Source organism: Delphinus delphis, chromosome 12 (genome assembly GCF_949987515.2).
Source record: "Delphinus delphis chromosome 12, mDelDel1.2, whole genome shotgun sequence".
Lineage (NCBI taxonomy): Eukaryota > Metazoa > Chordata > Mammalia > Artiodactyla > Delphinidae > Delphinus > Delphinus delphis.
In genome coordinates, this window is record NC_082694.2 from 16,057,096 (window position 1) to 16,072,820 (window position 15,725).

General features: G+C 39.2%; 1 protein-coding gene across 1 annotated transcript in view; it reads right to left on the reverse strand.

Moving 5' to 3' along the window:
- The window catches only part of KCMF1 (potassium channel modulatory factor 1), a 75,686-nt gene that overhangs the window by 11,308 nt on the left and 48,653 nt on the right, over positions 1-15,725 (reverse strand). Inside the window, exons 3-4 of the mRNA XM_060027443.1 lie at positions 15,082-15,221; positions 1,303-1,404 (exon numbers count right to left, since the gene is read on the reverse strand). Of these exons, the coding sequence (XP_059883426.1) occupies positions 1,303-1,404; positions 15,082-15,221 (242 nt within the window). The remainder of the gene's footprint in view (positions 1-1,302; positions 1,405-15,081; positions 15,222-15,725) is intronic.

The following is a 15,725-nucleotide window of genomic DNA, read 5'->3' on the forward strand; positions in this document are numbered from 1 at the left end:
TTTAAGTTATTTGCCCAGCTTCTCCATGAAGATGGAGTGGAGCAGGGATCAAGCATAACTCCGGGTATCGTTATAGGATTCTTTTATACAAAATGAGAAGTGACCCTAAGGCTAAAGTATTCTTGGCCTATTTGGATTTTCATATTCTCTTGGAAAAAAACAAAAACAAAAACAAGCAAGCACCGCTTTCTTCACTTTGCTTTTAGTGTCCCCTGCATTTAGGAGAGAGGAAGAGTGGGTTCCTCTTTCAGTACTTGTCCTAGACTGGCTCAGTCCAGGCTGATATTCTAACTTCTCAGGATGGGTCGATATCTTTTTCTTTCCATTAGTTTCCACTTATCTTCCCCTAACTCTAAAGGGCCATATTTCTAATTAGAAAATTAGGAATTGTGAGCAAGGGATGGGACCTATAGGACAAGAAAACCACCAGACCAGTTTCTTCCTCAAATAAGTCTAAGCTTGAATTATGACTGCCAGGAGGCAAGCAAAGGAATCAGAATGAAGTCTGGCAGGGAGAAAGGTTGTGATTAGCTCTTGAATTGCTTCAAATTGCAGCGAACATTAAAACCTTTACATGAGAACAGAACCCTACGTTAATAGGTGATAGTTTCAGAAAAACAATTCATAACTTGAAACCAGAAGCACCAAGTCTACAAAATTAACTTACTCTGGGGGGCCAGTAATCTCTTGGAGATTATTAGGGAATACTGCCAGGAACTGTCATGAGATTGGTTTGGGAGGGGAAGCAGAAATGAAAGTGGGAAAGGAATTTAGAGCTGGACCTGACCTTATGCTATCCTACTCAGAGACTGGGCAGGAAATGGCTCTCTCTGGAGAAGGAAACTCCAAAAGGGAAGGGAGCCCCACGACGCACACTTGCCCACCATCCAGCCTGTAACAGGGTGAGGCAACAGAGAACAGGGGTGGCAAGCAAATACATCCTCCGTATAGTTAATGAACGAGATTTTAATTTGGATTAGCATTTTCCTCTTTCGTATGAAAACACCCTCCTGAAGACTTATAACCTGGTCAAATTGTCTTAAAAAAAATCTGATGGTAACAAACTAAAGATGACGAGCAAGGGAACTTTCACTTACTGAGCATGATTAATATAACAGTCATAGCACAGAAAAAGAGAAATAAGAAATTGCACCTTAACACTGAGTCACTCTTAGGAAAAGGTTAAATCAACTAAGATAGTCTGGAGGTTAGTTTTCCTCTTTGGGGATGCCATCCTTAAAATTCATCGAAATGATAAATGTTACAAACAGCGTTTCCCCCTGTTGCCTCTCGAAAGGATATTAAATCTCTAGGGGCTCTGTGTTCAAGTGTAAGATGAGCTGCAAAGTCATCCGTGACATGATTAGGATCGCCTCCAGGCAATGCCGCACATATTGGACAAATCTGAAATGAAAGGAAAGAAAGCAGGTTTACTTACAGATGAACACTGATCAGACATGTTTCCGGATGAATACTTTACTATACATTTTACCTTGACCAGGTTTTAACCAGGCAAAAACAAAGCAGATCCTGAACTAGTGAACAGCTGTGGAGGCTGAACAAGAACCACAGGCATCAGTGCTGTGACTCCACCGAAGCAGATGTCTGTCAGGCTCAGACAGATAATTCTAAACACACAGGTCAAATCTGAGCTCTGGCAACGACTTCCAACAGCCTGGCCAATTCATCTGCATGGTCTAGTAACACAGTTTCCATAAAAAGAGTTTGTTAGTGTGCTATTTAGTGCACATTCATGTCTAAGTCCGGTCTTACCGGTAAAGGCTGAGACATAAGCTTCCCTAAAGTAAGCTAGACTTGAGGGCCAACAGCCAAACAAGACAGCAAGGCTCTCACTAAAAACACAACTGCACGAACTTAAGTACTTTGAATGTGGTATGGTAAGACAGACAATGACTACTGATAATATGCAAATATGCTCTATCGATTCATGAATGGGACTTCCAAGGTGGCGAGTGGGTATGAGAGACCATTTTTAGAACTTTACTTCCCAGAAGGATGGGAGGTAGGACAAAAGCTTGTGATCAGAGCAGGTCAAGGAGTAGAAGACAACTTCGCTGTGGGCCTGAGGGCAAGGGACAGAGGAGAAAGAAGAAATAAAATAACGTGTCCACAGGCAGAGGAGGCTTGACAGGTTGGGAATGTGGTTTCTGAAACAGCAGTTTCAACAGAAGTGGTGAAATAGGAGGCAGGAGAGGGAAGGACAGGAAGAATGCACAACTTTCAGGGGAAAGCCCCTTACTCTTCCAGAAATCCAACTGGACAGATGATGGCCTAAGAGTGGTAGCCAAGCCTTGAAGTATGAAGAACTTCAACCTGAAAGAACAGAACCAAGAAGAAAGGTCTGATATCAGCAAAGGACACAACCAAAGGGAGCCACAGGACTCGGACAAAGAAAGGTCTCAGCTTGTGCCCCTCCAGGGACGGGAGAGCTGAGGGTAGGATTCATCTTGCCAATACATGTGTCCTGTGCCTAAGTTCTTTCACCTGGAGTAAAACTGGGCATCTGGTTGACCTTACTGCCGGCTCACAGCAAGTGGGAGAGGAGAGCGGCACTGGAGATGAGGCAGCAGGAAAAAGGCGAGACCTGGAAGGACAATACCGGGATACGGAGGGGAAAACAAATCACTCTGATTCCTAGAGTCTAAGCGAACACAAATCCCTATCTCTAATGACTAGAAAGCAGAAGCTCCCGGACTCTGATGTGATCCTAGGTTCCCCTTAATGTGCAAACAGTCAGCTGTCCTGATTATCTGCCTCAGGACTCTGAGAAATATCCTCAAGAAAACCTAAAGTTGCTCAAGAAAAATAACACTTAAGCAAGACTGTGCAAAAGAATTAGGGAGGTCACAATGGGACATACTTGTGAGGCAAATGAAAGAAGTAGATAGCTATGCCTGTGTTTTTTCAGAAGATGCTAGAAACTTTTTTTTTTTTCTTTTTTTTGGTGCCAGAGAGAAAAGCAATTGGATCTGTTTACAAGTGTACAGATTATCAACTCTCTCCTTACCAGGAACTTGGGTTTTACTGTCTGTACCACTCCTGTGCTGTGACACTGTGGGGTAGAGTCTGATATACTTATTTTACTTTTCACATGTTTCTGTCTTGTCTAGCTAGATTGTAAACTCTTTGAGAAATGCAGGACAGTGTGATTTCTTTCTTGTTTGGGAACTGTGACCAGATTTGCTAAAACGAAAAAGATTGACAATGTTTGGAGAAGCAGAAACAACCTCCAGTTGCATGTATGAGATTTTTATCCAAAGAGAAAATAACCACCAAAAGGTGGTTATCTATTTATAACTTGAACTGCACAAAGATAGCTACAGAAGTTGCAGTACTGTGAGGATGCATATAAGTGAACTTAGATGAGGAAAGTCTCCTTGAGAACATGCATTCCTGGAAGGAAGACAGAATGGGAAAGTACAGATACCAAACATACTAAGAATGTCCTAATAGGACTGATAATCTCCTACAAACTAGAAAATCACCTTTGATGTAAAATAGAAGGAAAATCAGGATCCTTCAATATTGTATATTAATTTCAGTTCTGTAATTCAAAATCTTTTATATTTCACTATCGGGATAAGGCAGGATGAAGGTATTCAGACTGCTTCACTTAGAGAGAAATAACAAAAGCAAACACTTCTCTAGTAACTAGGGATAAAGAATTACCAAGGATAAGGAACTACTGGGGTAGGAGGACCACCTAGTTTGGCAGCTGGCACACAAAGATCAAGAGGCTAGATTAGAACCAAGTGGAAGATGCTGTGACACTTGGGCCCACATGAAGCTAATTCAGATGAAGACCTGGAAGGGAAAACTAAGTGCTGATGGAACTGGAGGCCCGGTCACCTTACAAGTTTTTACATTTTATACTTAGCAAGCTAACTCATGTTTTAGAATAAAAACTTTGGTAAATCAAGGTTGTACTTTCTGAGAGATAATTGAGAGAACAAGAGGAAGGGAGAAAAAGAAGAGCAAAGTGGGGCAGGAGAAACAAAGAAGAGGTGGGAATAGAGACAGACGCCACCCTGCACCCAGGAGCACAAATGCAGCTTAGCTCTGAGTGTGTCTTTACTTCCCCGAGATGGTACCTAATACCTTTTACAGGACAGGCAAATTCCACACAAAGGATAAGCTATTAACCCTAAAATTATGAGCCTGTCAACATTAGTATTTATCATACTTCTACCGCCACATGATATAGAAATATCTATCACCTGAACAAGAAAATTCCATTAATTTTAAGCTAACACATTAGCTTAAAATTATGACAACACAACACTGTAAATCAACTATATTTCAATAAAATAAAAAATTAAAAAAATTACAACAATTTGTCAACGTTAAGGCTTACTGAATTGGCTTAAGTCAGTGCTTCCTAAATGTGCTAAGGATATAATTCATCTGGAGCATTTGTTAAAAATATAGTTTCCTACAAACGTATGGACACCAAGGGGGGAAAGCGGCGGGGGGGGAGTGGTAGCGGTGGGATGAACTGGGAGATTGGGATTGACATGTATACACCAATATGTATAAAACAGATAACTAATAAGAACCTGCTGTATAAAAAATAAAATAAAAAAAATATATATAAAAAAATAGTTTCCTAGACTCCTGCCTAGAAAGTGATTCTAGGTTTGAGAATCTGTATTTTGACAAGGGTCCCAGTTACTTTATAATTAGAAAGTTTGGTAAATACTGCTTGAATATACAAAGGTACTGAAAAATAATACTTACCCTGTTGTATGAAACACCAAATGTTGTCATTAGCTACCCCTCCCCCACAAGCTTATTCACAAATGTCCTTGCTATTCTCAGTCTTAGCAATCTTTGCTATTGCTCGAGTCTTCCCCTTCTGCGTCATCCTGCCACTGAGGGTCACCGTCAGTCCTGCTTTTTACCTGTAGCACCTTTGGAAGCCGTTACCCATGTACTGGGGTGAGACCCCAGGCCAAAAACATAATGGAGTTTCCATTTTTCCACATGTTCCCAGTGCATGATTGCCAGTGAGTAACCAGTCAGTACAGATTCTTAACACCGGTGGTCACCTGTGTGACCAATGTCTAGAACATACCTTCTGAAGTTACTATTCAACATGTAAATGCTAAGTCACTACTGAATTTACAAAACCTTTTTCCCTGTGACAGGCTACTACATTAAAAAAGAAATCTAAAAGCAAAGCGCCCCATATAATTATCAACCAGTCTAAAGCAAGTTCGGATTTCCCCCAGCTTCTTTCTTGAGCTCGAAAACCCTCTCCAGGTGGCATTCTGTCTGGCTACTGTACAGTGCTTTAAAACAACAAGAGAGGAGGATTTAAGTTCCTGTGATGTGGTGAGTTCTTTACCTCTCTCTCTCTCCCTCCTTTTTTTGGATAGGCTTCGTAATACACTTCTTGCCCATTTTGTTCACTGCTACAGAAAAACGCATTTTAAAAACTGCCTATCCGATCCAGCATACAACCTGGCCTTCACTGAAGCTAGACTGCAGCATTATAGAGAGACTGGTCTTTCACCAAATTCGTTCAGCAGCTGCTGGGGAGCGAGGTAGGCTCTTCACCATGAGGAGGATCCACTTCGATGCATCATCTTCTCAGACCACTTGAAGCTGCCCTTGAACTCAGATTCTGGGACACCACGCTTCTTCTCACAGCAAACACCCTAAGTGAAATAACTGCCCTGGCAATCGGCATTTCTCGACTAGGTTTCTGGATCACAAACCTGATAAGCTCATTTATTTCTTCGATCTAATTTTACACCCATGAGAAACATTTTCCTTTTGAGAATACATGTTCCAAAGCTGTGATTTCCTTACATCATCTTCTATTGTTACTTTCTGGTGATACCAAATGTCTGAGGCATCACTTCTCTGATGATCATGGTCTTATAACAGGCAGCAAAAGCTTCTTTGTAATTGCTACCCTTTTTTTTTTTTTTTTTTTTTGCGGTACACGGGCCTCTCACTGTCGTGGCCTCTCCCGTTGCGGAGCACAGGCTCAGGACGCACAGGCTCAGCGGCCATGGCTCACGGGCCCAGCCGCTCCGCGGCATGTGGGATCTTCCCGGACCGGGGCACGAACCCACGTCCCCTGCATCGGCAGGCAGACTCTCAACCACTGCGCCACCAGGGAAGCCCCTCTACCCTTTTTTGATCCATGTTCATCCACATAATCATGATGATTAAGTTCATCCCGTTTCAAAAGAACTACAGAATCACTCAAACCCTACCATCCTTCCCTTCCCAAATGAGAGCCTAGGTGCCATGATGGTAGAGAAAATGTCTCTCCTCTGTACAGGGGCAAACACTTCTCTTTATTGTCCACCAAACCAAGTGGACAAATATTCTGGCTTTAAAGGTTCTCTACTATCTGGCTTCATTTGGCTGATTCAGTTTTCCCACTACTTCACACAACAATCAATGCCTTACCATCCTTTCCACCTCCTGTGTTCTTTCTAACACTGCATCTTGGTTCATGTCTCTTCCCTCGAGTAATACCATTCCTTCCATTCTGTCCACTTTTTGAAGTAACACCCATTTTTCAAGGCCTACCTCAAGTCACAAAGCCCTGACTCCTTGCGTTTTTCTCCAATTGTGTCAAAAGAGCTAGTTTGGTTTTTAGACATGCTATAAAGTCTGTGTGGGTAGAGGCCATGTTTTAAATTTATTATGCTGACAGCCATCGTGCTTTACTCCAAGAATCTGATGACTTCGGAAAGCACTACTTCACACTTGACATATTAGATGTAACGCTCCTGGTTCATAGTTGGAGAGACACATTGAGAAGTTAGGAATATATGAAGTCTTGAGAAAGACCAGCAAATGTTTCCCTAAGCTGTCCTTAATAACTGACCCAGGCATGACCCAGAACAGCCTTTCTTCTGACGTCATCCGTCTGAGGGCAAAGTAAATGTTGTGCCCCACCCTGACCCATTTCCTCCATCACAGCTAACACCTCAGTTAATTTCTTCTCAGGCACCCACACTTTCTCTCACACCCTAGCCCTTCTGCAGCCCCCATCCTCCTTTGTTTCCCTGTTTTTTGTCCGGTCATTACTTCAAAACTCCTTCCCCCTTTTCCATTCCTCATTCCTTTATTACAGCTGTGAGTCAAGTTATGAAGTTAATCGTGGTTGAAAAGATTAAAAGTAACAGCCTTGTATCTGAAGAGTTATAAGTTCTGAAGCAAAATTAAAATGCAGCGAAGAACCTGCCCACTGCCATAGCTCTACTGTCTTCAGAAAAGCTCTGATTATTTCTTCATCCTTATGTGAATGTGCTGTTTTTCCCCAATAATAACACAAGAACATAATTTCAAGCCAAATAATTTTCCTGTGTTGTTTGATACTATACTAATTTTCTAGTATAAGGTTACCTAGGTTTTCCCAAGCTAGCTCTGAAACCCAAGTTCACTACATGATGTGTTCTGGCAACTTATGTGCTTACTGTGCTCTGAGCTCCAAACCAGGTGTCCAAAGGACATTTACAAAAATAGCCTCTTTTTAAAGTTGGGGTCTTCCTTTTTTACGATATTTATGTAGACTATGTAATAAATTCAAATAAAAACATTTAAGTAAAGCCTTGTGAGTGTCGTTTAAGATAAGGGCAACTTCTGGAAGTGCGATAAGCATACCTTCTCTTGTGCTGCTCTTTACAACTGTGTCCTAATTTCTGTAAGTTAAAGGACTTATGCTGTGAAGTCCAGGTAAGCTGGTAAACTTAAAGTTCTGACTGGTTAAATTTGCCATACTGTATAATTTTGTTACTATGGATTAACTAATTCATTAAGTATTTACTGAGTAAATCTTAGGTACAATTCATATCTGGGGCACAATTTGTGTCTCTCCTTTTGAGGAACTCAAATTCAGCTCTAGAAATACCACGGGCTTGTTCTGTAAGGCAGATTTTCTGATCAACTGCAATTCAATGGGGGTGTTTTTAACAAAGTTTCTTTTACTGAAAGGTGGTGACCCAAAGGAGCTATTATAATTTAAAGCCATGACATACAAAACCCCTCACATGCATTATATTTTAATCCTCATACTAAAAAAAGAGAGTTGACATTCTACTGAATTAACAACTGCTAAGGCTAACTGATAACTCCAGATTTTTGGATCTCTTGAGTAATTAAAAGTAGTTTATCTTATAAAATCTGCAGATATAATGAAAATAAGACCAGAGTGAAGTTTTGCTTTGAGGACATACAAAAAGCACTAGTGGAAAATCTATGCTACATGGTCAACAAACTCATTTTGGGCCTTCTCTAGAACCATCTAAATTGTAGCTACATGCACCTTAGCCATCTGTTTTGTCAATACAGATATAGGTTCTTTCAAGACCCGAGTGATCACAATGTTCATATATAAAATTAGATTATAATCTAATTTTCTGCTGTTGCAGTGGAACACTCAAATTAACTTATAATTAAGTATAAGCTACTTCATATTGAATTTATTTTTCTCCTCAGTTCCATTCTCCCCATTTTAATGCTGAGGTTGGAACTGTCACCTGCTTCCCAAGAGCAGCATTTAGAATGTTAGGGAGTTTTTGTTAAATACAAAAATTTCAGTTTTCCTTACATTTTTATATATGATTTAAGAGTACTAAATAAATAAAGTTTTGGTTTTAAACATGTTTCTTGGATATAGATTTAAATTACATGTGTATACTGATGTCCTGGAAATTCATAACACTTGAAAAAACATAATTTAGCCACAATGAAAAATAACTCCAAAGGGGTCAGGGCGCTCGCATTTCTTTATCCTGTTCACAGTTCACTCTGAATATGAGCACTCATATCCACGAGTACTGAGAAGAAGAACTGCAGTGTAAGCTTCACTGTTTCCACCTATCCTGGGGTAAGCTATCTATTTCCCCTGTAGACCTAGAGAAAGAAAAGGAAACGGGCACCTCTTGTTGCATAGTGTGTCCGTAAGCACCTGCGAGCTGCAGGGAGACAGGCACAGGGAGGCGGAGCCCAAAGCCAGCAACAGTTTTAGTGAAAAGTCACAAATGACTCCACGTAAGTTAGTGGGTTTATGTTGTTTATGAGTTGAGTGTCTGGCAATGACAGAAGCTTTGTATGCTCTCTCCTCAAGAGCATTACAAGTTTGTCAAGTGAGGCTGAGTTTGGTCGGATTTCCTAGAAAAAATAACCTCAGCTATGAAGACCGAGACTGGCGTCTTCAAATAATTTTCTTAACCAGTTTTTCTTTTTTTAACCTGAGGGGCACGATGGGGAAGAAAGGGATACCAGGAGAAGAGACAAGGCTGAAAAGTGTTTAAAGGACTACTGAGCTACCTTATAATTTTCCAATAGTTGCCAGAGAGGTCCCATCTTTAATTTATACCCCCTTCCCTACAAATCTTTCTGCAAGCCCTGCAAGAAGAGGCCCCACTTCTATGCACTGACTTGAAATTAGCTGTCCAGACACTGAACTAGACAAGCCAGTATTTCACAGGACAAAGAAGAAACCAAACCAGTGGCCAAAGAAAAAAAGAACTCAAAGTGAATGTCTCTACACCTGCTGCTCTTACCCAGCACTCCCCTTCACACTGGGTGTTCTTCCCATTCTGAAAACTGCCTACTCACCTTCCCCTACAGGAGTTTACTTCAACACAGAGGGAAGTACAGAGCAATGAAAACCCTACCCAGGATAACAATATACTCTGAAATACCAGGCACAACACCTTCTTGGAAAAGCTTTTATTACCTCATTTTCATAATATTCTAAATGATTCCCCTCCTGGTTTTCACATCACCTTAAGGAACTGATCTCTTATAGAAATATCTTTTAAAATATCAGGACACACATATAAATTGAATTATCCTAGAACAATCTGGAATGCCCAACGTGTCTCCTATCATTTCCTTCTGTGCTATCAACTCAAGAATCTACTGGGAAACCAATGGCTGTATCACCCTTAAAATCAAAAGTATTACTATCCGATTTTAAACAAGTAAATATGCTCAAAATAACTATTATTAAAAATGTGCAAAGATAGCTAAATACTAAAGATAGTAAAAAAGTGATTTATAAAAAAGAAAGTGTTCTGAGTCAAAAGTAATGAAAAGCACAAATGGTAAAAGTACCAAATCCTGGTCTTCTATAATCTCTCTAGCTAAATGCAAATGAGTAGTAGCTATATGGTTGCCTGTAGCAACGGCAGTTTTATGTATTCCTCCACTATTATTAAATAAAATACCATTGTTAGTTCACAGAAAAGCAGACAGCATCCAACTGCATTCTTTGAAGAAGAATGCAAGTAGTAACAGTCAATCAAAGCCTATTTAAAAAAAAAAATGTGTATTTGGCTTTTAAATGCTTACTTTTCTTGATTACCTGATTATAAGAGTAAATAGGTAATTATAATATTTAAGAAAATGTACAAGATTAGATTAGAAGATTTGTAAAAATTGTGGTTCACTCCATATTATTGTTCCTAATAAGGAAATACCTGTGTTGGGAAGTTAGCTCTATATATCTACATATTAAAATGGTCTTTCAATGAAATACAGATACTATTTTGATGGTCAAAATTTAAAAGTCCTATACACAATTTAAAGATATGCAACCTTTCATAGCCCTCATGTATAAACCATACCTGTCACATTATTTTGGTTTGCAGTATATTAGATCTTATATTTTCCTGCTTGTTGAATTTAGGTATCAAATGCATCTGTTTATACACAAAACGCCACAATGATGATAATTTCTATTCTGTGTTCTATGGCTCCTTTTAATTGACAAACAACCGTCTAAATATTAAAAAAATTATCAGCTAAAACAGATTATTCTGACTCATTAAAAACAAATTTAAAAGTCCTTTTATGTCATCATGTTTCTCCATAAGAATAAAATTATATAGTCAGATTGTGAAAAATTTCTAAAATAATTCTTTCTTCTTGGTTTTTACTTCTTATCAAATCAGTGTAAATAGAACACAATACAACCATGCTATTTCAAAATTAAACTCAATTTGTTACAAACATATCTAGGTCTTCATTAAAAAGGGAGGGATGTGACAATAGTGTTCTGAGGTTCCCCAAGGTGCAAGATGATTCACTTTGCTGTACAGTAGAAAGTAACACAACACTGTAAAGCAACTATACTCCAATAAAAATTAATTAAAAAAAGAAAAAAGGTAAAAAAAAACAAACCAAAAAAGAAATGAGAAAGAGTCAGATAGTGTAGACATCGACAATATAATAAGATGATATTATGAATAACCTTGTGCCAAGTTCAGAAACTTATACGGATGTATCCCTAGGAAAATAAAAATGAACAAACTAACACAATTAAAAGAGAAAAAAAAAGGAGGGACTGTATCACTTACATGTATGAAAACCTAAAAGCTGGAGATTGCCCTAACCTCCCCTTTTTGGAGAGGAAAGAAACCAAAGAGTAAAACCAAATGAAAAATAGAAAGCAAAAAGCTTCCAGCAGGGAATGCTAGAGAACTGATGCAATTATGAACGGAGTAGTATACTGCAAAACAGATTTCTAGAAGTGAGAAGAAAATGTTGGTGAACAAAAGTACTTTTACTTTTTAAAGCATAATGTTCTTAATATAAATTGCAAGAGATTTATTAAACAAGGAAGTGAAAGATTAATTACATATCATTAATTAGAGGTAAAGCTACATTTCATTTAAAAACAACAACAAAAATCCCTGAAGGCTTTCTAATTAGCTGCAGTGCAAGTCACCTCAAATGTAAGATTTAAGAAAAATTTCAGGAGTCATGCTTAATGTTTTTATGTTCAAAGCTTTCCCACCGTATTTCTTCCACATTCTTACCACTTCCTCAACAAATCCTTCATGTTTGCAATCCCATTTGACCTCTAGCGCTCACTTCTACTACCAGCTTGATGGATTTTGATAATTACATACTGTGCTACTTCCCCTCTTAATTCTTCCCGCAACCAAAAACTAGTCCCAATCAACCAGATTTCATAACTATGAGGGTTTTTAAGAACTTGTGCTTAACTTCAAAATCACACTGCTTATCAGATTTGGTGTTTATAAAAAGATCCCTGAGACTACACCCAATCTGCTTGTAAAATTTTTAATCATCTTCACTATGCATTCTATGTCAGATGTTTTTAATAATATCTAGTTTGAAGGATCCTCCATATCCTCAAAATCAAAAGCCTCTTGAGCAATCTTAAATTAATCTTAAGAAAGGAGGCAAATCTTAGGTTGGGGCCTTAGAGTCCCAAGTTGAAAAAGGAGACAAAAATACAGACAAAGGGGCTTCCCTGGTGGCGCAGTGGTTGAAGAGTCCGCCTGCTGATGCAGGGGACACGGGTTCGTGCCCCGGTCTGGGAGGATCCCCTATGCCGCAGAGCGGCTGGGCCCGTGAGCCATGGCCGCTGAGCCTGCGTCCGGAGCCTGTGCTCCGCAACGGGAGAGGCCACAACAGTGAGAGGCCCGTGTATCGCCAAAAAAACCCCAAAAACAAACAAACAAACAACAACAACAACAACAAAATATATATATACACACAAAGACTACAAAGTTATTTTAAAAATTAACCTTCCGTACACTTTCTTACTAGCTATGTCAGGTATCGGTAAGTGCTTACTAGTGGTGACAGTAATATCTGCAGGGATATATCCTCTCACTCCTAAATGTTCCAAAGGGATGCTGGTTAGAGGAGTGAGATCCTTAAGTCCTAGAGGAAGGTACAAGCTGGTGGTACAGAGGAGAGATATGCAGGAAATGCAGGGCAAAGAAGGATAGAAAATTGAGCATTTAGGAAGAAAAATATAAACAGGAATAGAAACAGAGATACAGCTATTATGTAAATCTAATTCCCTACCTTCCAAAATGACATGAGTCACTCCTGAACTCCAGAATTCAAAAATGTTTTAATTACCATGACTTGGCAAAACACAGGGGGGAGGGTGTTGAGAGGGCACACATAATAATATCACATGGACATTTACGTATAACTGTAACACATCAGAGCTGATAATGTGTTTCACATATATACCTAGAGGCATTCAAAATACTTAACACCTGGCAAGGCACAGGCAGCAATCACTGAGCATGGACACTGGCCAGTATTCCACACGTGGTACACCTGCTGATGTCAGCCCCGGATCTAGGACACGACCTACATGATTCAAAGAATCAAGCACCTTTGTATCAAAGATTCTTGCCTGTTTGCTATTTTTCACTTTGAAATGTCTGGGTGTGCTAATGAGTGGGAAGCGAGGTAGATGTGGTGCTCATGCAGACTAAGAGCCCATGAGGAGAGAGAAATCCTTAAAATATTACACAAATACTAATATGAAAAAATGGTATGGCCGCTGCCTTGAGCTATGTTCCAAAAGTTGGGGAACTAAACGAAGGCATATAACTGAACACAACTTATGAGAGACAGACCATAAAACTATTTGTAGATGGTATTTAATTTTCAAACTGTGTATCAGGTACAAAGAAGTATAAATAAATTGTATTTACTTTCTGGAAAAAAATAAAGGCAAGGCTGCTGGTAGTTGACTCTCATTTTTAAAAATGAATAATTAGCTTTTCATTCATGGAGAGGACTTGAATTTCCACTGGATTCCCCAGTTTTAGATGTGGAAAACCGACACATTGTCCTGTCCCAAAGGGGTGATGGAACTACTACACTAGGGCCTACTGGCTAATATAATAATGATTTTAAGAATGCCAGGTTTACAATAGGGAAACCCCTCCTTATTATATCTAGGTAAATAAATTCTCAAACTTAACAGAATTTAAATCAAAGAGAAATTATTCCAACTTTCCCACAACAACCAGGACAGAGATGCAATCAAATCAGCATTCATTCTTCACACTGTCATCTGGGACTGTTCCAAAAGGAAGCAAAATCACCTTTGTAGAATAAAAAGAACAAATTAAGAACACAAGTAAAATGTGACAATAGTGTTCTGAGGTTCCCCAAGGTGCAAGATGAGAGCATTTTTGAGTTGTCAGACGGTAAAATTTGATTTGAGAACTACATAATGTAAATTTACCAACTGTTTGAACTATGAATCTTATAACAACTTTAACATCAACTAGCAGTGTAAGTGGAGATAACAGTGAACCTGTACTCTCACAGCTGTAACAGCAGGGCTGTAGTGGAGACAGAATAAGACAGTGGTTAAGTAGGGACTCTACAACCCAGAGGGACTCTGGCTGAGTTCAAACACCTGACTCTGCCCCTTACTAGCTGTGAGTCCTTGGACACACTATTACTTTACTTCTCCTGAGTTTCAGTTAATTTGTTTTGAGTACATTCAGGGGCTTATGAGTTGAAGCAATGTGCAAATGCTTGGGCCCAAACTCTCCGAGTTCCACACCCACAGTTCCAGCTCTCATGGCTCACTTTATCTACTGTTACCAATGGTAAACGGGGGGAAGGGGACTCTTTGGGGTGCACTCATCATTTCTTGAAGTTGGATATATGCTGACTCAGGTGTCAAGTAAAATATCCAAAAAGCTTTCAAGCCAAGATTTTCTTTGGGTATTATTCTGGGTCCCTGGCCACTGGCAAAGATCAGAGTAGGAGGAACTTCTAGGGACCTCAAAGCTCTGACCTATGAAGCAAGAAATATGATCTGATGAAAACCAAGGAAGGTCAGTGATCTATCACAATGAGATGTGACAATGGATTTCTACTTAGTATATGACCAAAGATTTTAAAATTTCCTTGTGAAGGTTTCCTTATAAAAGGGAAATCAATCAGGCAGCTAGAATACTATGGAAAGAGATGTGTTGCAGGTCGGGGTGCTTTAAACCTTTTCACCACGTGTTTACTGAAGGCTCCTGAATTTGGTTAAGATTCCACGTTGTGCTTTCAGCAACACCGCAAGAAAGGCTAGTGTGGACAAATAGGGGGCATCATCTTGTACACGTGCAGCCTCCCTCCTAGGATGCGTAAAATTTGCTGTTTGAAGATAATTTAACAGTTATCACACAAACAGTAACAGTACACTTAACAGGAGGTAGATGATAGTGACATGGCTTTATTTATGTTAGAAATAATATACTTTACCATATCATTTAGACACAAGGCTGCTTCACTTACCACTTCTGTTGATGTTTCTGCATGTTCAGAAGTAACATGTTCTTGAAGAGATGTCTCCGTATAGCCCATTTTTCCACAATAGGGACAAGTAAAAGACTGTGGCTGCTCTACAGAGAAAGCTTCCCCACCATAGTACAAATCTGAAAAACAGAGGAACTGCATTGAGAAATAATTATTATTCGTTTTTTAAAAAATGTATAAAAATGTAACCATGTGGTACAATAACGTAAAAAAACCCAGGGTGCCTGAAATCTCCACCAACAGCCTCACTTTGTCAAGGAGTGCTTAGGTACCTCTCTGTTTACCTCTGTAACATCCTTATTCTCCCAAGGACTCTATGTCACTCTTCCCAAATTCCTTCTCTACTTGCTACTACAGCCTTAAGAGAAAAGCAAGCAAACAGCTTTATATCCCTTCATTTAATTTTGAAACATCTCTAATTTCACATCTGGTTCTAATTTTATCGTAATTTATTTTTTTTCTTTATCTCTGTATATACTGTGGCAACACCAATGTCAATACAAAGAATCAGCAGGATATATCATATACAAGAACACAAGTGCTCAGAGGGAAAGAACAGATGACAATGATCAATATGCTAACTCCTAGATGCAGCTATTTATCTACAGAACATACCATTCATA